Source organism: Pogonomyrmex barbatus, unplaced genomic scaffold (genome assembly GCF_055798465.1).
Source record: "Pogonomyrmex barbatus isolate J1 unplaced genomic scaffold, ASM5579846v1 scaffold6, whole genome shotgun sequence".
Lineage (NCBI taxonomy): Eukaryota > Metazoa > Arthropoda > Insecta > Hymenoptera > Formicidae > Pogonomyrmex > Pogonomyrmex barbatus.
The window spans coordinates 1,097,592-1,124,658 of record NW_028297160.1 but is presented as its reverse complement, the minus strand read 5'-3'; the positions used below and the strand labels follow the sequence as shown (position 1 = coordinate 1,124,658).

Below are 27,067 nucleotides of genomic sequence, written 5' to 3'. Positions count from 1 at the left end.
ACCGCACGCTAATGTATTAAGATCTTTTAAAACTATTTATCTCATTGTCTGTCGAAGAATTATACAATCGAAGTGGTAATATAAACGAAACAACGCCAGCTTGCAATTTAGTAAAGATTATTTTAGATATATGTAATATAAGATACAATAAAGATATATGTTATCTATATAATAAAACAAGAATCCTAAATTACAAATTTGAAGTGAAATAATAAAGATAAAGAGATGATATTTGTAGGGCACTAAATGCTAAATATTTTTAGCCACAAAATTTAATGTCGCTGTATTATATATCTTTATCTAAATATATGTATATGTGTGTATACATATATATGTATATGTGATATATACATATATAAATATATATTATTTAAATATATTAGTTATATTTAATTTGTTAAGAAAGAAAATATATATATATATTCTTTTTTCTTTCTTAACAAATTAAATATAGTTAACATATTTAAATAATACATGTTACAAAATTATTGAAACTTTCATGTAAAAAAACTTATTTAAATTTAAAATAATTTTAGACGTCGCTTTTATTTTGTTAATTCAAATAAAATAATTCAACGAGCTCGCATAGACTTTAGCGTAATATTATTGCCTTTAGACAAATATCTTAACACTCCATTCGCTCTTCGTAATTTCGTCGATCCTTCTCAATATAATATCGGGTTTTGCTTTAATGACAGCGATCACAAGTAATCTTAAGGCACGTAGGAAATAGAGTCTTTTTTTAAATTACACACAATCTGAGAAGAATCACGCCGGACTAGTTTCAAACCGTTCCTCTCAGCGCTGACTTTTCTGTCGAGTACAATTTTAGGATCAAAATTTCCTCGGACGAACGCTGAAAAGTTGTGGGTTTGGTCACGGCAATATTATTGTTGTTACTGTTGTTGCATGCTCTTCAGGTACCTGACTTAATCTCTCTATGCAACAGAATTCATTGCGTATTGGTGCTCTTCCATTCAACATATAGGAAGTAAGCCCCGGCGGCATATGCAATGGTATTGAAGATTCCAAATACCTGCAAGCAATATTGATTGTGTTTTAATGTTAATGATTACTGTTTTTAGTCAATAAGAATTTTGTAATAGCAAATCTTACTCCAGCAGCAATATTCGATGAAGTTGATGGTGAAGTTCTATATGCACTCCAAGCTGACAGCTGGGCGATGAATGCGATCATGTAAAGCACAGCTATTATAGATGTATTTAAAAGCTCCTGGAAAGAATAATTATTTTAATCAAATGTGTATACATGTGTTACATTTTAAAACTGATTTTCACAGTAAATATCCATGTGTTTGTGATAAATAAAAATAACGCTATTAAGTAAAAAAATTTTTAGAAATATTAATTTATTTAAAAATATTATGTTAAACGTCATATTTTTAAAAATATATATGTCAATTCTGCAAAGATTTGTGTCATCTAGAATTTTCGATAAAATTTAAGGATGTTCTGACTACACATGTTCTGACTACAGTCCCAGAAAAAAGTTATTTAAATTTGAAATTGATGAAATTCTATGTTTTTATAAATTAAAATATGTACCATATGTGTTTGTATCGTGTAAAGGACTTAAATAATGGCAGTTAATATGATATTTGGCACTACAATTGAATATATTTGTGTATTTTGCAATATGGTTATAGCTCATTTTCGGAGTTTTGCGTTGCTTATATTGCTTATTAATATCTCGATACTCGGTTAGTAAATCGATATGAACTTTTTTTAGAAACATTGCTCAGTATTTTAATCACTTACAACCAAAGTTTCAGAATATTAGCAATGTTGCTTTTTTATAATTTCGTTGATATAGGTGAAAATATACTGTTATTCCATAAGAACTCATGCAAAATTAGAAGTTAAATAACTCATGAACCAGTTAGAGAATCGACTCAGGTTTTAGATATGTATTCAGATAATAAATAGAAACAATTGATTAAATTTCCAACGTATTGTCAATGTTAGAATGTTAGCGCCAGTACATCCTTAGATCAATTAAAATACAATACTTCCAAAAATATATGATGCAGCATAGACAAAAAAAAAAGATTTGAAAGACGCATTTTCCATTTAGTGTAATTTCTTCTATAATATGCACTTACAGTTAGGATCCAATTTATGGGCACTTTAAGTACCTCCCGGAGGGACAGGAAATATATGATGCTCCATATAAGCGTAGCTATGAAGGACGTTACAGCTACGAACAGAAACCAGTGCGTTGCACTTTTATATGCCGGAGATGAGCACGCCATACATATTATACCAAGGCCCTGGAAAATGATTAAACACCTTTATTATGTGGTTAAAAAGTTCTTATTTATATTATTTATATTATTGTTAGTCAATACAGTTTATTTCTAAGCTATTCTTCAGTCTCAATAAATAATTTACCTTTAAAATTGTTTAAAACATTTAAAATAATATAAAAATAAAATTAACAAAGTGAAACAAAATTAACAGAAATGAGTTATTTAATTTATAAAAGTATAATGCATAATTATTATTAATTTTCTTAAATAATGAAATAAAAATTATAAGATGTTTATTTGAGATCGAAACATGAACATGATTTGAGAAACAGAGTTAGAAGTTAAGTTACACTTGCTCTTAAGTCATATATTATTTACATTGACATAAAAAAACAAGTTTTATTTATTAAAACCTATATATATTTTTTTACACGTTATATATTTATTATATAATTCAAAACTGAGATTTAATTGTACATTTCGGGCTGATTTCATTGTTGACGTCTACTGCTCTACTTGCTACCCCTTGTTTCCTCATAACGAGCTGAATGCGCATAAATAGTATGACGCTTCATCTTAAGAGCATCATATCATAAACACGATAAATTTAAATAAATAATAAAATATATTTTTGATCAATATCATTAATAATAATATAATGTAATGTGCAACTAAATCTCAGCTCTGATATAACTAAATCCACAAAATCATGACTGTTTTAATTTGGTACTATTATAATCAACATTACGCATCGCTATACCCACATTATATATTTGACAAATATTCTTGTTTTAACTAGTTCATCAAAAAGTGTAAATTTTTCTTATATTCTATGTTAAACTTGCTTAAAATTTAAAATGCTTTGTTTATAATTATAAATATAGTTTTAAATTTGCTTATATGAATATCCTATATGAATATCTTAAATTGAGAGAAAATATTTATGATAATCTAATCTTTTACATATATTTGTAAAAAGAAAGACTATATAAATACTAATATAAATACTATATTTAAAATAAAATATCCTGAAAGTACAGTACAGTACAAGTCAAAATAAAAATTAATAAAATTTTAACCGCTTATATTATTTTAATTGAGTCAATTTAATTATTGTAGAATTAAAGAAATGAAAGAATCTGCTTAAATATTATTTTAGACAGAATAGTTTTCTAATTTTTTTTGTAAAGATTCGATTTATTCCTTTTGTAATATACATTAATATCTACTTTTTTAATATTTAATCTTATTATGCATATAATGTCATTTTCTGAAAATCAATGATTTCAATACATTGTACATTGTACAATTTAAACAATTTGTACAATATATACAATTTGTTACTCAAAGAAATTTCTGGACAGTCTAAGCTATCTTATCTTATCAATTCACGTTTGCAATTCAATGTAACGTAAAGTAAAATCAAAATAGTGGTTCTCCTTATAAGAGAATGTATCAAGAGAATTTTTGTAGTTGCATTTATGAACTTCAGTTCTTCAGTCTTTCTTTCTCTTTCTTTATGCAAATGTTCCAATCAAATTTTGGAGCATACAGCTTTTCTGCAATCATTTTTCGCGTTTCGTCTTTAATTTTATAAAATTCTTGCAAATATATTTCTATCATTTCTTTATCCTTTTCCGTCTCAGGTTCCACTTCTGAAATCTTATCTTTTTCTGTAACATCATAGTATTCAGGAAACTTGAGAGATACAAATTTATCAAAATGCTTATCCCGACATGCAGTTTCGTTTATTGCTTTGATCATCTTTTGGTTCCTTTCCTCAGCTAAACGAACTAATAGCAGTCTCTTCTCCTCCAGCTCTCGTGGTACGAATTTTTTCTTTTCTAAAAGAGCTTTTTTTATCCTCTTTTGCTGATGCAGTTTCCATATAGTGTCTTTGGATTTTGGCATTTTACGTATTTCTTCTTCAGCCTCCAACTTTAATCGTTCTTCATGTTCTCGATGGAGTTTTAGTCTTGTCATTTCAAGTTTCAACTTGTGCTCTTCATTTATTCTCGCTTGTTTTCTAGTGATGACTGTTACATCATTTTGAAAGATATCTTTCTGCCACGAAGAAAACATTTTTTTTCTTCTCACTTCTCGCCATATATACTCTTCAAACCAATCCATTCTTTCGAGTATTTCATCTTCACATTCTGTCGGTTCTTCAAAAATACGAAAAGCACTGCTGCTATCGCCGACACCAATTAGCTTAAAGCCATTCATGCGTGATTCCTGAAGGGATAAAAGTGTTATCGGTTTCCTGGAGATAGTCTGCATGAAAATCGGCTCGTTTGTCTTTCTTCTGATATCCCAGATTTCCAAATCGCCCAAACTAGTACCCATCATAAAGATTCCCGGCCGGTTGCTCCAGCAACACGCGGTGTATACGTAATCGGATTTTCGTCTGAAGAGAGGAAGATCCAAATAGTCGTCTTTCCAAATGGCAAAGACACGACCGCCTATCGTTAGAAGAACATCCGAAAGATGTGGTGATCGGAGAATTGCTACAACGGGACCGTCGTGCGCAGAAATGCAATGAAGGAGTTTGCATTCCTCTAAACCGACCGTTTCTACATTAAACATCTGGCCCTTCCAGTTGCAGCAAACGAAATGTCCTTGTGCCGTGCCGATCCACAATCTTTTCATGTAATCTATGTCTGTGGAATTTAACTCGTTATAACGTCTGTCGCTTTCTTGAAAAACACTAACTGATGGAAGACACAAACAAAGAGGTGTAAAAAACGGGTTTTCGGAAGACCGAACGCTTAAGCGATACGTCGGTCGAAAAATACCGTTAAGATCCTTACGATCGCTCGGCTTTAGCTGAGAAGTAACGGAGTATTTAAGAAGATCCCACGTGGCGACAATACCATCCTCAGAAATTGTCAAGAATTGACAGCTCGAATGAGTGGATAGTTTCGTCAATTTTCCAGACGGTTCTATCCTATAATTGTCGGGCAGCCATTGTATCCGGTGAATCGGCAGCTCGTGTGAATAATTTTGATCAGATATCACGGATGCAGAAATAACTGACACGGTATTCTGAGTCCAAGAATCGATATCCGCCGGTCTTCCTAGCTGTTCGTGAATATTCCAAACGATCGCTTGGCCAGACGTGGAACCGCCGATTACAAAATCACTGTTTGTCGGACAGAAGGAGATGCAGTAGATTTCTTGGTGACATCGCAATGAGAGCCGAGGACAAAGAGAATCGACGAGAGACCATAGTAATACCGTCGATTCCGTTTTTGAAGCAACGCCACACTCTATGTCTGACGAGTATCGGGTGATCTCGCGCGACGGTACGGTAATATATGAAACGACCACATGATCGGCGAGATTTGGATGCCAGGAAACATCGGAGATGATCTTGCCTGCCGTGAAGCGCAAGTCGACAAGAGAGAACCGTTCCGCGCAAGTGATCATGTCTCGCGATCGAGTTATTTCAAACTCTTGCCGCGCAAGCGTCTCTATGTCATCCACGTGTGCATTCACAACTGTGTTGTAACACACGGCTTCGATCATTTTTGGTGCATGATCTTCTAAGAAGAGCTCCAATGGGCTCTTTTTTATCAACTTCTGTTCCGTTTCAATTTCAGACACCTCTTTCGATTCTTCGGTATCTTTTTTCTCTTCAGACCCCTTTTGCGATTTCTCTTCGGTCGACTCCTTTTCCTCCGCCTTTTCCTCCTTTTCTTCTTTTTCTGATTCAGTATTATCAACATATATATGCAGAATATCCTCGTAGAGATATTGAGTCCAAGCGTTTTTGGGATAACCGGGATAGATTTGCACTTCGATTTCTCGAAGCTCAAAGTGCGTTTGAATCATCTTCGAGACATATTTTCTCTCGACATTCTCGAATCTCTCGTATGGAATTAATTCTACATAACTGTCCCAAGATTCTTCCGAAGATCTATCGCACAATTTCCGATTTAGACGTAAAGACTTGATCGGAAAGCATATTTCTACCTCTAAAGACTCTCTCGTGCTTCTCACCAAGTTCTCATCTAGTGCCGTCTCGCTTCCGAGAGATTGCCAAAATCTGCCGGTCTTTTTAATCTTTCGAAGAATCTCGCTTCGGATTCTCCTGCTGATGTCAGCATTTCTCCTCTCTATCATTAATTTTGCATCTTCTGTTAAACAAATCACGAAGTCGTGGCCGATTAATTCGGTAGATGAATATCCCACGAGGAAAGTGTCGCCACTATAAATGTCAATCCTATCTCGGCATGGCACTAACGACGACGAGTTTATGATGTTAGTGAGCCTCAAAACAGCTTCTCGCGATACATAGGCCCAAGGATATTCCAGAAACACATGTTCGCCAACCAAACAGCCTAGTTCTCGCTGAGCCTCGAGATCGAGGCTTACATGTTCCACATTCTCGATATTTTCGTCGTACAGCGCCCAACTTGATCGGTACTTAACCCCTTTCTTCGACATCATTCTTGTGCCTCGTAATGACGACGCGTAGCAGCCATTCTAGAAGCAAGCCCAGTCGCGAACAGTTTCAGGCATCGATCAAACGACGCCATTTCTCGAACATGCTTTTCAAGAAATTCTTTCAGAATTTAAAATTATATCAATGAATTTCACGCAATTTCCCAAAGATTACATGAAATTCTCCTTTAAAATTTTTCACATACATTTTTTAATTTTTTTTTCCATTATCAATTTTCCATGTAAGTACATAACATCATATCACATCGCATCATATTGATGCAACGTTAGAATCATTTTATGTTATAACAGCAATATTATTCTTTGCCGTCTTTGAAACTTTATGTCTCGAAAAGTACGCAATCTTTAACATGACCTCTTACATACGGCAGCCGATACTTTCATTTATTATACCCCGAACTTGTAAGCACCTTAGCTGTAAAGCACAGCACTTTACTTTTAAGTCCGCAGCAACTACAATACGGCACGCTTATAGACGATGTGATCAATGTTGACCTTTAGCGAATGATCGGTTTAAGCCGTCGGCTGCCGTGTCACTAAATATATATGACTGACTTGAAAATATACTAAAATAAGGAACGAATCTACTTAATTTGCGTTTCTAATATAATACTATATAATACGGTGTATAATTCGCGTATAATACTATATAATACGGTGTATAATTCTAATTAGAAACTGAAATTCAAAATAACATAAATATTACAAAAATTGATTATAAGTTTTTGATTTTTTTAATATATCAGTTTCAATACTGTTAGACAAAAATCTGATCGCAACTTTCCTCAATATTTTCGTAACTTTTAATCCTCCAACAATCATAATACATCTTAAAATTCTATTAAGAACTTAGTTAAAATTAATTAAAAAACAATTTGCGTTATTTATCTAGAAAAATTTATATAAAATTATTTAACTGTATTAAAATTATTAATTTCTATATTTGAAATAGTACACATTTATTATCTTGTTATGTATTTATAATTAAAAGAAATAACATTATATATATATATATATATATAAAATATAATAATAAATGACAAAACTGCCGATAAAACAATAGAAATGAAATATGAGATAATATACATTGTCAAATTCAAATAAATACAAATAAATACATTCAAATAAATAATTAATATAACATTATAAAACAAAAATTAATATTATCTAATTCATGATTCGTCAATTCTATACCGTAGCTCAAATAAACGTAGTTAAGCTTCATATGCCTTGTTATAACCATTATGTTAAATATGTCATGCATGACGTAACGTGGTGTAGTACGTTTGTTACGCACTTGGTAAATGTACGATAAATTTAGAAACGACCCATAACTTTCAACTAAGTAATTAATATTAAAACGAATAAACATTCATCTCTAAAAGTAATATATGTGTTCATAAAGCAGTTCTTAATTGTAGAAAATATCAACTATTAGAATTCAACTATTAGAATTTTTTTACATAATTTTGTTTTTATCAACTGTAAAATGAAACAAAATAATAAAAAAATGATAAAAAGATATAAAAAATTGATATATAAATGATCTTTGGCCATCGACTATTATCTTCGAGTAACATAAATATCAATATTATAGGTTCAAAAAAAATGGCGACTCCACGGGAAACTCGACTCATTTCTAAAAATAGCAATGCGTATTGGAGAATATTTTCCTTGTTACGACCATTATCGATGTATAATCACATTATATCAAACATTTTATATATATATATATATATATATATATATATAATGATCTAACTTTGAAGTACCTTATTAGAAAATCTCTGACTGATCCCTAGGCTTATATTCGTGATAGCGCGACTTGGCGTACACACACACACACACACACACGCGCGCGCGCGCGCGCGCGCGCCAAGTCGCGCTATCACGAATTAAGCCTAAGGCTCTATATATATATCCAAGTCGCGCTATCACGAATATAAACCTAGGGATCAATCAAAGATTTTCTAATAAGGCACTTCAAAGTTAGATCGTTGCATGATTCATACATGAAGATATATATTTGCAATGAGCATCTGCATAGTTGCGCGATGATTACCTGTAACGCGATCTGCAATACATAAACATTGTTTTATCAAATATTATTTCATATATAAACTGGATATTACACGTATCAAAACTATAAAATATCATACTGCAGTAAGTATGTTCTTTTAGCATATTTAGAATTATTTATATATTCCAAGAATATTGTAATATATATTATAAATATTTAAATCATTAGAACAAATAGCTTGTTTATATCTTAATGGTTACAATAATCGGAAAGGAACTGACGAACGGACAAACTTGGAGAGGAAAGAAAATTGTTTTCGTTCTGCATGTCACAATGGCGCGCGCGCGCGCGCGCGCGTGTGTGTGTGTGTGTGTGTGTGTGAAGCTAGCATCTCATTTCGCAGAAACTTACAAATTATTGAGAGTTCTGGCTTCCTTTTTAATAGTTTTACAGTTCCTGATAGGTTAAACGAATATTTCTGCTCATTAAAGCGAAAAAATCGGTTTGGACAAAGTGAGACGCCAGGTTCACGCTGCATCTTAGTGTGTGTGAAACTGGCGTCTCAATTCGCGGAACTCACAAATTTTTGAAAGTTCTGGCTTCCTGCTCATTAAAGTGAAAAAATCGGTTCGGACAAAGTGAGACGCCAAATTCACACCGCGTTTCACTTTGTCCTAAATGAATTCCGCCGTTCGTCAATGTAACATTTTGAAAGACAGTTCACAGTTTACAGTTCTATAAGAGTTCTGTAAAAAGTTCTGTCAAATTAGAGCAAAAAAATTATTTAAATACATAAATACTTAAATACATAAATAAAGAGTAATTATTAATGTAATAACAGAGCTAAACCACAAACAAACAACTCGGAGTTCTGGCTTAAAAATTATAAATAAAAGCTCAGAAACATAAAAGCGAAAATCAGTATGTGTCAAAACATTCGTACATAATTAGTGAAAATAAATACATAAATTAATATAAGAATCTAATAAACAACATTATTAATAAACGAATTAAAAATTATACTTTCCTATAATTCTCAACATGTAGAAGCATTTTCTAAAGAGTTCCGATCAATTATAATAACGTACGTTTTTTAAATAAATAAATATCGTTCGAGCGTCACGTACTTAAACAGAAATGTACTTAAACATGAAATGAGACGCTGTTCGAAATCTCGAAGTTCTGATTTAATAAACTTATACTTATACTATATACTTTATACATAACAATAAATATATTAGAGCAATTTCTAAAGAATTCTAGGCATTGGCAATGACGTACAATTTTTAAATAAATAAATATCGGCCGAGTGTCGCGTTCTTAGACAGAAAGGTATGAGATGCTGGTCGAAATCTCGGAGTTCCCGTTTAATAATTATACTTTTTATATTATTCTAAAAATATTAAAGCGTTTTCTAAAAGTTCTAAACATTGGCGATGACGTACGATTTTTAAATAAATGCCAATCCGAGATTTTATCCAGCATCTCATATCTTTCTGTGTAGATACGTGACGCTCGGACGGTATTTATTTATTTAAAAGTCGTACATTATCGCCAATGCCTTTTCTAACTCTTTAGAAAATGCTTCTATATGTTGAGAACTATACGAAAAATATAATTTTTAAGCTAGACCTCCGAAATAATGGCCAGCGTCTCACACCTTTCCGACTAAGTACGTGACGCTCGGACGGTTTTTATTTATTTAAAAGACGTACGTTATTATAATTGATTGGAACTCTTTAGAAAATGCTTCTACATGTTGAACTATACGGAAAGTATAATTTTTAAGCCAGAACTCCGAGTTGTTTGTTTATAATTTAGCTCGATCTGTTATTATATTAATAATTACTTTTTATTTATGTTTAAATAATTTTTTTTGCTTTAATTTAACAGAACTCTTTATAGAATTCTTGTAGAATTGTAAATCTTTCAAAATTTTGCATTGGAACTCATTTAAGATAAAGTGAGACGCGGTGTGAACCTAGCGTCCGTCTCATTTTGAACTGATTTTTTCGCTTTAATGAGCAGAATTATTTGTTTAACTTATCAGGAACTCTAGAACTATTCAAAAGGAAGCCAGAGCTCTCAATAATTTGTGAGTTTCCGCGAAATGAGATGCCAGCTTCACACATACACCACAATGGCATGTCTGTACATGCTATGAAAGACGCATATGTTTTAATATCTGCTCGGTTATCTTGCGCGAAACGAGAGAAATTACAGCATATACATATACGAGTGAAGACGGCGTAGAGATAATAATTGTTAGCGTCAACGAGAAATCTTAGTGACCCATATCCGCCGATCATATATTATCAGTTACTAAACGGTCACTGGTTACAGCTTACATGTTATCACAACACACTTGAAACATCTATCCGTCACTGTAATCCATTCATTAACTAATTAATTAAAATAACATATAATAGTACGAGAAAAAGAGATATTGCATATTTATATAATTATGCAATTTATATAAAAGTATTCGTTAATAAAATATTTGTAATTTGAAACTTTTCTTCTTGTCTTTTTTTTTATTTAATAAGATAAAATAATAAGTGATGTTACATAAAAATCATATATATGAATCATTTCTATTATATTTCTATCATAACTATAATTTGGAACAACTTAAGAGATAGAAAGATATGGAACGTTCTTTACACATATTATATACTTTTTTTATAATATTTCATTTCATTATATTTTTTCAAAGTAAAGAAAAACATGTAACTTTCTTATAAAAAAAAATTGATATAAGTTATGACGAATAATTTATTGAATATAAATTTAAAATATTATAAAATATTAGAGGATAAGGCCAAGTTTATTTTTTGATATAAAAAGATATGCTAACCATCTGTTAAAGTTATGTATTGGAAATATCAATATAATATTTTATTTTACACACATGCTTGAAATAACTTACATGCATCGACAAAAAACCAATAAAAATTAATATCAAAAAAGGGAAACAAAATAAGAATTTTCTTTCGAAGAATTAAAAATAATAAATGAATAAATAAATAAATTTTCCAATTACGCACGCACGTACGCACGTACACACAAATATTTTTTTTTACTTCTAAATTTTTTTTATATGTTATAGAATATTTATTATTTAATATTTAATATTTATTAATTATTATATTATATTAAAAAAAATTTATATAAAGTGTATAATATACAAAAGTATTAATATTATAATAAATAAAAATTAAAAAAATTTTTTTAAATAAACTATTTGCTTATTAACGGAAATTGTTGCAAGATAATGAATGCTGGGAAAATTGTATTTGATTGCAATTTGATGCAATCGCTTGCTATATATGTAATCGATTCGTCATCTTTTGCGGTCATCAGCTCATTAAAATTGTAGAATAGAATAATAGTCAACATGCCAATTACTAACGTAAGTGTGTATACAACAATTTATAGCAAACAAATTTGATGGCTGTATCAAAATGATTATGAAGGCATTTAAACATGCTGTTAAATTTTACACGTAAAAGTAAAGTATATAATATACTTTACTTTTACTTATATAGAAAAATTGAAAAATATATCTGCATAATTTTTAAAACTCTAACGATTTTTAGTATACTTTATAAAAAAACATGAAAAAAAAGCAAGCTATGAAATAGAAAAGTAAAACTTTTACAATAAAGAAATATTAAATCTAGTTAATTCATTTATATAGTAAGAAAATATCTTTTTATTTTTTCTACTTTCTACATTTTAAATCATTATTCTAGGATTTTCTGAAAATAAACATGAAGAAGTCATATACAATTAAGAAATCGTGAAAAATTTTAAATAGCACTGAATTTATTTTGATTCAAATTAATAAACTTGATCATTGATTTATTTATATTCTAATAATAATATTATATTCTAAAAACTATAAATAATTTTTATGTTCTTAAGCAAAATATTGGAGAATCAAATCAAGAATAAAATCAAATCAAGAATAAATTTATGCATGTAAAAGTCATCGAGAAAATAGATAAAGATAAGAAGTAGAATTCTATATAAACACTTAAGTCTTAATATCTTGATGATTTGTCTATCGATATTTGAAGTGTCATTAAATGTGTAACGAAGGTAAGTCAATTATCCATCTTAATGTAAATGTTTTTTTTTTACGAATCAATATATTTCCGGGTATATATTTTACTTCATTATTTAATATATTTTTATGCTTTATCATAATATGATTTGAGTGTAGGTTAATCGTATATAATTATGAATCGTATATAATTATATGATTCATAAAAAAATTTTATTTTGAATAATCTGTAGAGCCTGAAGAAAATCTGTGAATCACAATATTATTGTTATTAATCAATAAAGCGTCATATTGTTAGTTTCGTAAACGATACTACAAGCGTTTGCTTCCAAAAATAGACGCCGGAAGTTGTAAAATCACATTCATGATCGAAACGATCGTTTTCTTCGGTGAGCATTTATACTGGGTGAGCATTTATACTGCCAGCAACGAGCAGCTCGTTATACGAGCAAATTCTTGAAAATCTCATATATTCTTGCAAATTTATCATTAAAATGAATTAAATAAGAACAACAAATGAATAGATTACGATTTCAATCTTTAACTTGAATTTTTATTGATTATTCTTTCCGAAAATTTGTCACGATATTCATAAAGTATATACAGTCATTGAAAATCATAAAGGTCATTGAAAATCATAAAGGAAAGGAAGCGGCAAAAATCAAAATCCGAATTTAAGAGTTTCTAAAATATGGTGCCTCCAACGCGGACACGTATTCTAACGTCCAGTGATCGCAAGTAAAACATCGAGTCAAAAAATGCATACGTCGCCACGCACAAATATATGTCTGATTACGTATATGCGAGATGTGTGAGTTTCATGTCTCTTTCTCTTCACCATTCACTCTTCATCTCCCTCTCCTATTTCTCGAATTGCGATTTTTGTCTCTTTTTTTCTCCTCTCTAAGCGGCATGCGAGACGCGTAATTGCGCGAGGCGCGCTCTGTCCTTGCAGACAAGCGAGCCGTGCGCAATTACCGTGCGCGGTGCATAACTTATGCCAATACGTATGCTACGGCCTACCTTCAGCCTATCCACTATGCCTATCCGCTACGAAGAGCATGGAACATAATGGTACGAGAGCAGTCCCCCTTTCCCACCCTCCTCTTAACAATGCGATAGCGATTGCACAATTTGCGTTACGGAACTTTCATTCGACGTGGGCGATCGGAATTCACGATACTCTCCAGCAATCGATCTCCATCGCGAGAGAAGCCACGTCTTCGTGCGATCACACTTAGCGGTGGCCTCCTAAAGAAATGAACAGCTTCCTTTCGAAAATTGCTTACAAAATTCTTCAAAAAAATTCTAAGATTCTATAGTGCGTTTCTAAATTGTACAATTATCATTTGAGATTCTATATTTATTTTGTTAATGTGCAATCATAATCTTTTCAATAAAAATGCAAAAAGCATTTGGACAAAATCTTATTAGGACCTCTAGTGTAAGAATTTTTGATACATTACATTACATTAATCGTATAGTTCATCTTCAGTTACAAATTGCTGTCTTCTGATAAATCTCTCTTAAATGTCAAGTGAGTTTGCATTTATTAGTATAGCTTTAGTAATCGTAATGCTTATTTAATTATCAACTGCAAGAGCAGTACAAGAATTTAAATAAGAAAATACTGTAGGGCGCTAAATAATAGCATTTATATTATACAAGAGTAACGAAGAGCATATTGTTATAATCTCTAACATGAATTATTTCTGCAAAATAATAGCTTATTATGTACGATCGTAAAAATAATGGGCTTTATAAGGACTGACTGTGGACTTTTGTTATCTTTTACCATAATCTATAAATATTTATGAAATAGATCGTTTCGTCAAAATAACGAATGATCACGGAATCGTTTTCAAACTTCGTAATATTATGACTGCGTTCGGGAAGTGCGCTATTAGCATTATCACATCATTTCATCTTTATTGCTCATTATATGTAAATTAAGGATAAAATGATGCGATAGTTCTAATAGCGCGCTCCTCGAACTCAGTCTATATATCATATCGTAATATTATTGTTAGTACATCATTTACACGCCGAAATTCGCGCATACACGATAGCTTCCCACCATTAGAGTCGATTATCCACACGAGAGTAACGCACGAACGTTATCCTGATCGAAATTAACCCTTCAATAGGTCGACGCATTACATACGTAATATCGTGCGAAAGTGTTTTAATTAAGTGGTTTCACAAATCACAGAGAGAGAGAGAGAGAGAGAGAGAGAGAGAGAGAGAGAGAGAGAGAGAGAGAGAGGAGGGAGAGAAAGGAGAGAGAGGAGGAGAGAGGAGGAGAGAGGGAGGAGAGAGAGAGAGAGAGAGAGAGAGAGAGAGAGAGAACAATTACAATTTCGGTTGATTAACGTGAGCTCTACATTTGTAACATTCATTATACGAAAAATATTTTTTCTCAAATTTTGATGATTTTAGAACGTTAAGGCTTCTGTAACTGACTCCTTGATTAGGCACAATTCATTTTTCCAGACATGTGGTTTATTTATTAACTAACCGGAACAAAAGAAGAGTTTTGTTCTATATTTTTATATTTTTATAAATCGATTTTATCAAGTGCGTTATGTGACCAAAAAATGTTTGTATTTTAATGTATTTTGCAAGAATTTTCATCATGTATTTTCTTGCTTTTGACGTTATAATGTAATTCAAAATGGCTGCACTGGATCAGCTAATGTCTTAAATTTACCAATATAATTATATCAAAAATAATATTATATAATTAATACAAATGTATGAAGATTGATACATTTGTACGATACAATTTTTATATATATTTAATAACATGCCTAAAGCTATAATATAAATAGAAAATAACTGGTAAATTTGAAACAAAAAACCTAAATTCAATTATAAGTACATCTCTTTCATTTCGCTGATAAAATCGATTCGACGTAAGTTTTCTCCGCAACACCGGATGGACTCAAAACTGTTTCCCGGTATAAGGGACAGGAAAAGGAGTGTGTTTATAGTTTACCAAATTATTATGCTAGAGTTACAATTCATCGCTTGAATATTTTCCAATTTACTTTCAATCTCGATTAATTTAAGCAATTTTATCGAAATTTATCTATATTTATTTATCTGATTTCTCGAAATAATGATTAACATGACAATAATTCATGATTATCTGCTTATCTTAAATCACACTTTCTAATATGGAACTCACTTCTATTTATTGTTATATCTTTACTGCTGCTATCATGGAAAAGCTTTTAAAATGATGTTTATTTACAAAACAGTAGAGGTTAGAAAAATGTTATATTGCATTTTATCTTTGTTATTTGTACTTGTTATTTCTTTGAAAAAATTTTTTTTTAATTTTATGATCATATTATAAATTAAATGTTGCAGTCTCTTATTTAAATATTTTTAATATATTTTATATATACATTATATATATATATACATTATATATGTATTTTGCACAACTTTTACTTATATAAAATAATAATAAATAAGTTATTCTTAATCACTATTTTAAATCAGAATTTTCATTAAAATTTTTTCTAAAATTAACTTAATAAATAATTATAATGAATAATTTGACCAATTTTAACCTAATTTCTTAATTAAAATTAACAAAAATTTTCTAATAATTCTGATGAGCATTATGTAATTTAAACATATATAATCATTGTTTTAATATAAAAATGCAATAATTTTTAAGAATTTTCTTTTTTCAACATGATTCTGTTATATGAAATACGCAAGCAAGAAAAGGTGAGACCGGAAGTGATAAGACCGGATGTCAAGCAAGTTTCTAGAAATGCAACTCTATATAACAACGTAATATAACTCTTTGTAGACCATAATGGAAAGGAAGAGACTGAAAATGTGAAGACACACAACGTTGCACGTTAAGAAATCATGTTGAGAAATGCATGAAGGATTAAATAAGAAATTATTAATAGCTTAAATTACAACATATCCACGCGTTTTCTTCGTTTCACTTTTGCTAGGAGAGTTTGCTTATATCAAATAAAGATAACATTCAACGAGGACTAAATTTCTAAGTAAAGTATTATAAAGTATTGTAAAATATTAAACATAATTATAAATTATAAAATTATAAAATTATGTTTAATATTTCAGAGAGGCATAATATTACGTATATTAGAGTATTTTTAGCGAAGAAATGTCTTTGAAATATTATATAAAAAAAGAGATATTTCTAAAAGAAATATTTCTATTTTTTTTAATATTTCAGAGAAATCAAAGATTAAAATTATCAAACATACATGATCGATTGAGTAAGCTATAATCGTTAACATATACCGTTAAGACAAATTTCATATTTATTTTTACCGTATGTACATAAATCGCATCTTGCATTGCTATACATACAGATTTTTACATACAGATGCGAAATATAATCCACACGACGTATGTGAATTATCACTCATATCTGTTACGTGGTATTTGCGTTTACGCTGAGAAAATTACTATATCAATTCTCTTCTATTCCGCACGCAATTCTATGATAGTCCTAGGTAATAATTATTATAGTCCAAGGATTCGGTGACTCAATTTGTGCGTGCGTGCGTGCGTGCGTGCGTGCGTGCGTGCGTGCGTGCGTGCGTGCGTGCGTGCGCGCGCGCGCGCGCGCGCGTGTGTGTGTGTGTGTGTGTGTGTGTGTGTGTGTGTGTGCGCGCGTGTGTGCGTGCGTGCGTGTGTGTGTGTGTGTGTGTGTGTGTGTGTGTGTGTGTGTGTGTGTGTGTGTAATCATTTATAACGACTGCATAAACTGTCCCGGCTATGAGGCAACCAAGCTTGATGAAGATGTTATTATATCAATGATTGGCACAGCAATCATCTAATAAAATTGTTTATATATTATATATTATTACTAGAAATAATAGAATATATAATAATAGAAATTTTTATGGGCAAAAAATTCTAATTAAATGTCAATTTAATAATAAAAATAAAGAAAAATTAAGAAAAATCTAAACTAAAATTTACAAAAAATGATACAAAATTGACAAATAATTTTTACGCATGTAGATTTCTTAAACATTTAGATTTTTATAAACTTTATTCTGCCTTGTTCTTGAGAATCAATTTCTTGAAGTCAGAGCTTCAATGCAAGATGTTAATCACATCTAACAAAAACGTCAATAACGCGAGAGTTCCTAGTAATCTAAATATTAATAGAGTACCAATGTCAAGAACATACCATTTATACTGACGATTCCACACGTCTAAGCGCATAACTATGCTTTCTTCTATGATATTATATAACCGCAACCTTACTTTCTATAATAGAACACAGATGAACGTCTGTGAATGGATTTGTGCAACGGCACAGCACGAATAAATAATTCTATATAAAATCACGTATTAATACCCTTAATATAAATTTTATTTAGCAAAATGAAGAATCGTGCAAAGATATTTCAATGTTGTTTTAATTATTATGTAAAAATGATCAAAGCATCATATACTATACTCCTAAATGTTTCAAAATGCAATAATCAGGAAAAATCTATGCAGTCTGATATAGAAATGTACATGTCATACATAAATCATATTTTATTTCAACTCTTATAACACGTAAGAAGTTTCAGTAATTAAGTATAAACATGTGTGTGTGCCGGAGAGAGATTAAATCAACTTGGAATTGGACAATTGGAGACAAGTCTAGTAAATATAAACAATCTCTTCATCGCTTCTTTATTGCAACATATGCGATGAAGTAACGACTTGACACAGTAAAGTTACAAATTTCCACGAGAAACAGGCGGATATACTAAAGTAAAATTTACCATTAAACGGTTTATTAATCATTTCTCATGCGAATCAGTAGTATCAGTAGTATTAGTATGGGCATATCTATAACTCTTCCGGTTTGTTCTCGCGTTGTTAGCTTTGGTGACTCGTCGACCGAAGTGACGTGGCTCTACATGGCGCAACACGCGGACGTCCGGTAGCGACAGGTTTATATCATCGAACTCGCGATCGAGAAGCTAAAGGACACGCTGAATCCTTAATGAAACGTCTACCGATACCGTTGTCGCGACCTCGACGCAACGCGACGCCATTGCGGACGGGGATAGCAGCGTCCCGAGTATGTGGGACGCTCCGTATAGTCCTGGTCATCCGGGATGGACATGTATGGTCATCGCGCGCGATCACTAGTCTAAGCGAGACGCCGAATCCATCAAGTTTTCGTTTTGAACGCACGCACTCATTCACGAACGCACGCACGCACGCATGCACGCACGCATCCGAACCGCGACCGCCAACGAAAACCGGTTTCCCTCAGTGTCGTTGCCGCGCTCTCCTCAAAATATAAATTCGAGATTATAGAAATGATCATAGAAAAATGCTAATCCTATATATGACTTCGATTCCGTGATATCGCGCCTGACTCTTCTATAATTAAATCGTTTTATTCTCCGTGTGATTGTCGGAAGAAGATACTTTCTCGCTTCGTGTTCCTCGTCAATTGTATATATTGTTGGGAAAGCTACGGAATCATTATTATTATTATTATTTTTTTTTTTTAATGTGTGTATAAAAGAAAAACTCAAATTAGCAAAGAATATAACTCCATATAACTAAATTTCAAAATTGGATTTCTATGCATATATAGTATATTTTCTTTTCTTATCTTTAATTAATCTATAATTCATATTAGAAAACATTTGATTAAAGGCCACTTTATTTCTTCATTTTAAAGTATTTAAAACTAAAAACTTTTATAATTAAGCTCTAAATGAAGTTGCAATTAAAGTAAAAAATTTATTTATAAATTTAGTTAGAATACACTTCCATATTCATGGAATCTTTTAATTTATTATTTATTTTTAATTTTTAATCATGTATTTTAATCACGTATTGTAGTCACTATTGCATTTTTTATGCATGTAAGTCGAAAATTAATAAATTTTCTTTAGAAATGCTTGGCGTAAGTTAAAATATATCATAAGAAAATAAGAAAATTCAATGTTTCAAGATCAAGAAAAAAGATATCCAATTTTTATTATTCGATCAGACATGCTGCGATAAAGACAATCCGAAATATATTTTTCTATATTTGCACGAATGATATTTTAAAATCAAATAATTTTCTTGCAAATATTATCGAATCGTCCATAGATAACATCATCTTGCAATATCTGAGTGACAAGCCACTGTAAACTCGACTCATATGCTATATTTGGAATCGTCAGCATAACCGTAATTTCCATATCATTGATATTCATTCTTAATCCCCACGCAATTTGCAATTGTTTTAGAGTGCATTTACAATGCATTTGCTAAATGACATAAGATAGCTGTACTTAATATTTCACAATTCTCTCATGTATAATTTTTGTGCCGGTTATGACACGCCGTTTGATCCAATAATATCAATATGGAATAATATAAATCAATAACATAATTATGTTAATTACTATTAATTTATATCAAGAAATCAATCGATAGATCATAAATGCTAACTTTTTGTACTATGTATCAGGAGTCATATATGTTGATACACAATTATCCGAGCAATTCCCCAAAACTCTTGTAGATCTAATGTAAACCATAATTAAAACGATTAACGATTAAAAATTATAATCAAAATAGATTTATTAGAACAGAAACAAAAAAGAAAAATTAAGTTCGTTTAAGTGCGATTAAGTGGAGAAGAATTTTTCAAAGAAAATACGAAAAATAATAACTCTATTTGACGACGTTCTGTATTCTCTTTATTTATATAATCCGGTTATTCTAGTTGACAATTATCACGAAGGACAGAACATAAAAAGATTCTAATTAAAGTGCAACAACACTAACTTATATATAAACAGCAAGTAAAAATATACACGATTCTACATACCGACGTCAACATGCAATATTAAATTAAATAAGTATCAAATAATATTAATTAATATTATAAAGTTCTCTATATAAGAATGATCTTATGAATATAAATGGCACTCAGTATGAATATTTTTAAAAAATGAAGTCTCGTTCACGAAATGAAGTCTTCGCTTAAGCAATTTCACTTTCAACGTTGTAATTTTACAAAATTTTCGCATCCCATATAAAATTCATTAATACTTCTTTCATTGTGTCTGCTGCAAGTGTCGCCGTGACTATACAGCCACGTATGCTATTCATCAGAACTATTTCGCGTCAGATCAATATACATTCCTTCCTTCGCGTCTATCGATCGTAAATAATATATACGGCCTTTGTATATAATGCTAGATAAAACATACGAACATAGTACGATCGAAAAATGTGTCTAAAAATCAAACCGAAATAATGCCTGCCAACTTTGATCCTGCCTAACGGTATCAAAGATAAGACGATATATCGCCTTAATGATAAGAGATCATATTTGCATAAAAACGAATGTTTCGTAACGAAATTATACGAAGGATACGTAATATAAAGCGCGTGCATTTCAATAATATTGCACGTAACGATTCGTCTTAGCAATTTTTTACATAGACATAAGCTATATCTTTTTTCTAATATGCTAAATAATTTTGATGTACAAGCTGTACAAAGCAAACGTTTATTCTTAAAATGTCATATTCTTAATTTTAAAACGACTTTTCTTTTCCCGAAACTTAATTTTTAATTATAAAAACAAATAATTACTTATTATAGATTGAATACAGGAAGTAGGCAATGATGGAGTACTCGTGGAGCGCCCGCTATACTTACTATACCTACTATACTTACTATACCTACTATATACCTACTATAATCCATAATACACAAACTATTTATTTCTAACAGAAAAAAATATACAAGATGGATTTATTCGGTTATATATTTGGATTGGATCTTAGTACCTAATAATTATTATTTAAATTTAATAGGTTTTGTTTCGGCTATCAACGTCGTTATCTTTGCCGTTATTTTTTAATGGATTTGCAACATAGCTAACTGAAAAACTATATATCTCTCCTAGCACCTCAATTCTTTTTATAATTTAAAGACTAAGCTTTGTAGTGATAAGATTTTAAAAAAGAAAAATCATCTTAGAAATCAAAAATATGTCATCTCAAAAACAAACTGTTGAAACTTTACATGAATTGTATGTGTATAAATTGTATTTGTTTGCGCGATGGTTTATAATAAAGATATTTGAAGAACTATTAGCTGTCAATGTCTGTCAATCATCTTATCCGAAATCAATGTTCCAACCAGAAGCCGTTTTATTCGTCCGATGAGGATAGGGTACTTTGTTAACCGCTCCGTAAAATTACCGTTACGTGGTTATGTCACTGCAGGTTCAACGTCACGGTGCAAAACGTCCGATCGACGCCATGGCGATTGCATGTGCACGCAATGCGTATTTCCAGATTGATTGGAAGGTCACCGAATTATATCAAGACTATTTATCAAGCTTATGTTCATCTTTTATCATATTAGAATCTAATCTCAGAATGCGAAATATATAAACTTAAAAAAAGTGCCATTAATTATTATAAATAATTTTTCTTAACATGCTTTAAGATGTGAAATATTTTATATTTATAGACTTATTAACTACATGCATATACTCGTATATATATATATCAATTCTGTATATTTGTATATAATAAGTTTGTATGTCAAATTAATTCTGAAAATAATATTTTAATTTTTTTATTATATTCTTTACCCAAAATAATCGATTTCTGTTTAAATTTATACGTAATTAAACAATATATATTTATAATTATATCTTACGTTTGCTCTTCAGAAATCAAAATGAGTTGGAAGTTAGAAACTATACAATAGCATTTCATAAATTTCGACACGAAGGATGCAAATTTTATGCAGCCAATAGCAAACATCTCAGCCAAGATTTTTAGTCAAAAATTATCTTCCGGGTATCGCATCTTGGCAGCTAGAATATTTAGAAGATAAGCATATACGAAAAATTAATTCACTACAATATACAGCAATAACTTGAACACAATTGTAACTAATGGAAAAAATTCTCATTAGAAAACAATTACACGTATCTCCTCTCAAAAATATATTCAAGCAACAATTTAGAGATGTTTCGTGTAAATGTTCAAACAAAGCAACAGAACATTAACGTAAACTCTATTATCAAGAGTTATAATATATAAGAAGATATTAAAGTATTAAAATATTAAAATACATATTAAAAAGTTATAATACATAAAAGTATTAAAGATATTCGCGACAGGAAAAGAATTGTTATCTCTATAAGCATTTCTTTTTATAATATAAATTCTTTCAAAGAGTTTCAAAGTTTCATTTTCCTGGCGATAAATATTTTCGCTTGTCGCGATAGGAGATAAATTCGGATCGAGAACACCGAAAAAGTTAATTTTCCTTCTAGAAAGCATCAGCCCTAATATTCAAATATACCAAAGAAGTTATTTCTATTTCAGTTATCACAAGAACTTGAAGCTTAAAGTATTATACTTATCAAAGTCACGACGTTTCCCGCATATTTTGCGTACGTTTGTATGATAAGTAGTGAACGACGTGTGAATGATCCTTGGCATATTTCTGCTATTGGAATGACGCTTAAATAAAACAGGCATTATTTAAATCCTGGAAAACGAGCATCAATAGAGTTAACCTATTGATGTCAGACGTCAATTCACAACATTAAATAAATTGAAATTGCAAGGACAGCTCTTAATAATTCACGCGTAAATAATTAAAGAATATAACTGAAATTGAAACCATTGAATATAAATTGAACGATTATTAATCTTTTTTTCGATGCCTTAAATGGATAATAATAATTTTATATTTTAATTTCACTTTACTTCTCTGTTATATAAACCAATCTCCAATTAATTAATTAGAAAAAAAATCAATTGTATATATAGATTTTATCCTTTTTCAAAATATAAAAAAATGTAATATCTAACAAAAAAAAAAATAAAAATGTAGAATTTAACATTAAAAAGACAAAAATAGAAGAAATTGCGATAAGACGCGAGATCACTTTTCGATGTGAGTTCTCATATCGCACTACAAACACTATTAACTAAATAGAAATTTGTATGATTACTATACTAAAGTACAGAATCGCAACTTATCAGACGTGTGGATGTAATGTTACGTAACGTTGTTCTATCTGCATGCAACACCTCCAAGAATTCTTCTGCATACAAATGATCGAGAACTATTTCCGAAATCTTTTCTCCGTTTATTCAATTTTAGTTAGTCGTGGATCAGCGTTTTAATGTCGCTTTGCTATCAATAAGTTAATAAATCTCAGAAAAGGAAATACGCGAATGAAATTTTTGTGATATTTTTCGACTCTTGACTTTCTCGACTCTTCAAAAAATAGAACAATAATACAATAAAGAGAAAAAAAATCTGTGTAAAAGAAATATATTTGAATATTTGAATATTTTAAAAGGTCTTGAATCTCTCGAGCTTATTTAATAATGAAATATGTCGCGCTGCCAAAATTGGTAGCTTTAAGATAGTACAATACTTACAGGTGTCTGTAATCGTCAGAATAGATGAAAGAGAGTATATATTTTTGCTTATGTCACAATTTACGTTTACGTAATTTATGAATAAAAGATGTATAATGTCATCCTCAACTATCAAATTTTAAGTTTTTGTTCTTTGAACAATTTATATAATGTCTATTACTTCACGAGAAATTTCTACATGGTGTTATAAGAACATAGTGGCCAAGTGACTCTAAAGTTTCTATTATTAAATATTACGTGATAAGCGTCAAGTATATATCGAGCTAAATCCAAGCTGGAAATAGAGAATCCATATTCAAAAAACTCAGAGAATCAAAAGATAATTAGACTAATCAACGTGATAATACAGAATAGAATTAAGATAATTACTTACAATTTACTATTCTGAAAAATACAAATTATATGATATTCCTTTTTGTAAGATCTTAAAAGATACATATAATGGCAATTTTGCAAAAATCTATCTGTGAATTATTCTACATGTGAATTTTATTAATAAATATTTGTTTAATTTAATAAAAATTAATTTCAAAAGCAATATATAGGAATACGCCTTTTTTTAAATTCAGATAATTTAATCTAACATAAGATAAAATAACAAACTAATTATCATAATTCTTTAAACAATATCTTAAAACTCGAAATGGCAAAATTATTAAACAAATGTGATTTGTTATTTTTTTTAATTGTTATAGACTAAAAATTTTAAACTCAGGTTCTCTGATAACTTGACGTATTTATGTTGTATGATTTATGTTATTCTAAATTCTGGGAAAAAAAAAAATTTAACGCTCGAGATCAGTAGTATTCTTCGATAACACTCAGTAATTTTATTATTAATACTCAAATTTACTATCAAAGCATAAAATAAATATCAAACAGACATACATCAATTTGCTACGTCTAGCGCGAAAGCGTCCAACGATTGTCTCAATCCATTGTCTCCTATGTTACAAACGCAAAAAGGAATAAGGTATAACAAAAAGTGAACCAGCTTACCAGCTGTATGAGTTTGAGGATGCCGGGTATGGTCTTGAAATAATCCACATTCAATCGGATGCCGGCCAACGGGTTCGGTTGGCCCGGCTCGGTCTTCACCGTCGGTACCTGCCGTGGATTGTTGCTGGCATTGTTGCTGGAACCGTCCATCGTTACCACAGTCTCCGACATCATGTTACGCTGATCCGCACGCTCGGTTCACCACACGCGTTCACGTCCACGCTCGGCCGTGCCTCTTGCACTTGCACGCTTGTCGTCCCGGAGTGAAAGGCGACGGGGAATAAACACCCAGGGGAGCAAAATGGAGGACCGAGTACCTAGTACCGCGGGAGAGCTGATCGCGGGACACCTGTTGTGTGTGTTCACCACGGCCCGCACGCACGGAGGCCTTTACCACTGCGCACTACCTATGGTATTAACAGCAGAACCGCTATTCTCCCACTGTTGCTGCCACGCTACAGCCGCTGCCCACAGTGCCGGATCAATGGGCAAGGTATAATTCGTGTCAAATTTATGTCGAACCTCATTTCGGATTTCCAATATTTTATCGGAATGGGATGAATCCTTATTAAAATTTGAGAAACCTAAGCGAATAGGAATAACGATTATGGGATTCTCGATTTTTAATCTCAAACAAGAGAGATTAAAAATAAAGAAATTTTATTTTTTAAGTAGAAAACATAAAAATGTCAAAATTTTATTAAACTATATTATCTAACAAGATTTAAGGATAAACTCTTTCTCTTTTTTCTGTGTACACGTAGGAATTTAATGTAATATATTTTTCAATGAGAAACGATATTAAATCATTCAAAAATAATATTAATTTAAAGTAATTATTATAATTTACATAATTTGTGTAAAAAAGCAACTATCGGAACATAAAATTAGTGTCTATTAATTGTCGAGCTCTGTCTTCTTATTGGAGAAACCGATATCAATTAAATTTTATTTATATATCTCGTTTATTTTTATTAAATATTTTGAAACAAATAGGTTATACATTTTAAAAGAAAGAGAGAAAGTACTGCGTACAATGTACTATACTTCAAGAGTTCTTAGAGTAAATGTTTATCCGTCACTGATTTACCCCACTTCTCATTTCTGTTTGCGGTAATAGAAGCGTATATCGCCACGTTGTGTGTATCTCACAATCTTCTTTTCCGCTTCCATCGCTTTCATCGCTTATGCTTGTCATCTTGTGTGACTGCTGATATTCTTTTTTATCAATTTCTTTTTTTAACAAAAAACTTTTCATATACATAAAATAACATTAAATTTAAGATTCAAGTTACATTATATTTTATTTAAAGTTTTCAATATAAGATTGTGTGTGTGTGTGTGTGTGTGTGTGTGTGTGTGTGTGTGTGTGTGTGTGTGTGTGTGTGTGTGTGTGTGTGTGTACATTTAATTGTAATTGTATTCGTGTATGTATATGCATCTAAATATAAACAATAAATAATTTATAATTTGTGTTTGATTTTTTTTTAGAGTATTATTTATAATTTTAGGCTTTTTATATGTATTTGTATATATTTCAATATAAATTTTATATGTATTATTTATTATATTTATTTTAATTCTTCACACATATAATTTTGTATTACAATACAAAAAGTTATAAATAAAATTTTGTTTTAAATTTTAATGCTAATCATCTTATTTATTTACTGTGTTTATTGTGTAAATTTTTCATATTGTAAAATTCAAATTAAAAATAGTTAATATTAAAAAAAAAATATAGCGATTATCACGCAAAATTAATTGATATGTTAATATGTAATTAAATA

At 30.5% G+C, this 27,067-nt stretch overlaps 2 protein-coding genes across 3 annotated transcripts; both read right to left on the bottom strand.

Moving 5' to 3' along the window:
- Positions 1-100: 100 nt before the first annotated feature.
- LOC105425069 (plasmolipin) lies at positions 101-25,713 on the bottom strand. Of its 2 annotated transcripts, XM_011635623.3 has the most exons (5): positions 25,278-25,713; positions 2,123-2,290; positions 1,117-1,233; positions 925-1,036; positions 101-856 (listed from the first exon to the last, which is right to left on the bottom strand). In XM_011635623.3, the coding sequence occupies exons 1-4, from the start codon at positions 25,449-25,451 to the stop codon at positions 953-955; spliced, it is 543 nt and encodes a 180-aa protein (XP_011633925.1). In that variant the 5' UTR covers positions 25,452-25,713; the 3' UTR covers positions 101-856; positions 925-952. The 2 variants fall into 2 exon arrangements, with proteins under 2 accessions (XP_011633925.1, XP_088938473.1); XM_089082347.1 differs by having other exon boundaries at positions 101-1,036; positions 25,278-25,712.
- Positions 3,259-7,737, bottom strand: LOC105425068 (dynein axonemal intermediate chain 3). Its single transcript, XM_011635620.3, has one exon. It carries the CDS (start codon positions 6,719-6,721, stop codon positions 3,758-3,760), a length of 2,964 nt encoding a protein of 987 aa, XP_011633922.2. The 5' UTR covers positions 6,722-7,737; the 3' UTR covers positions 3,259-3,757.
- Positions 25,714-27,067: the final 1,354 nt, after the last annotated feature.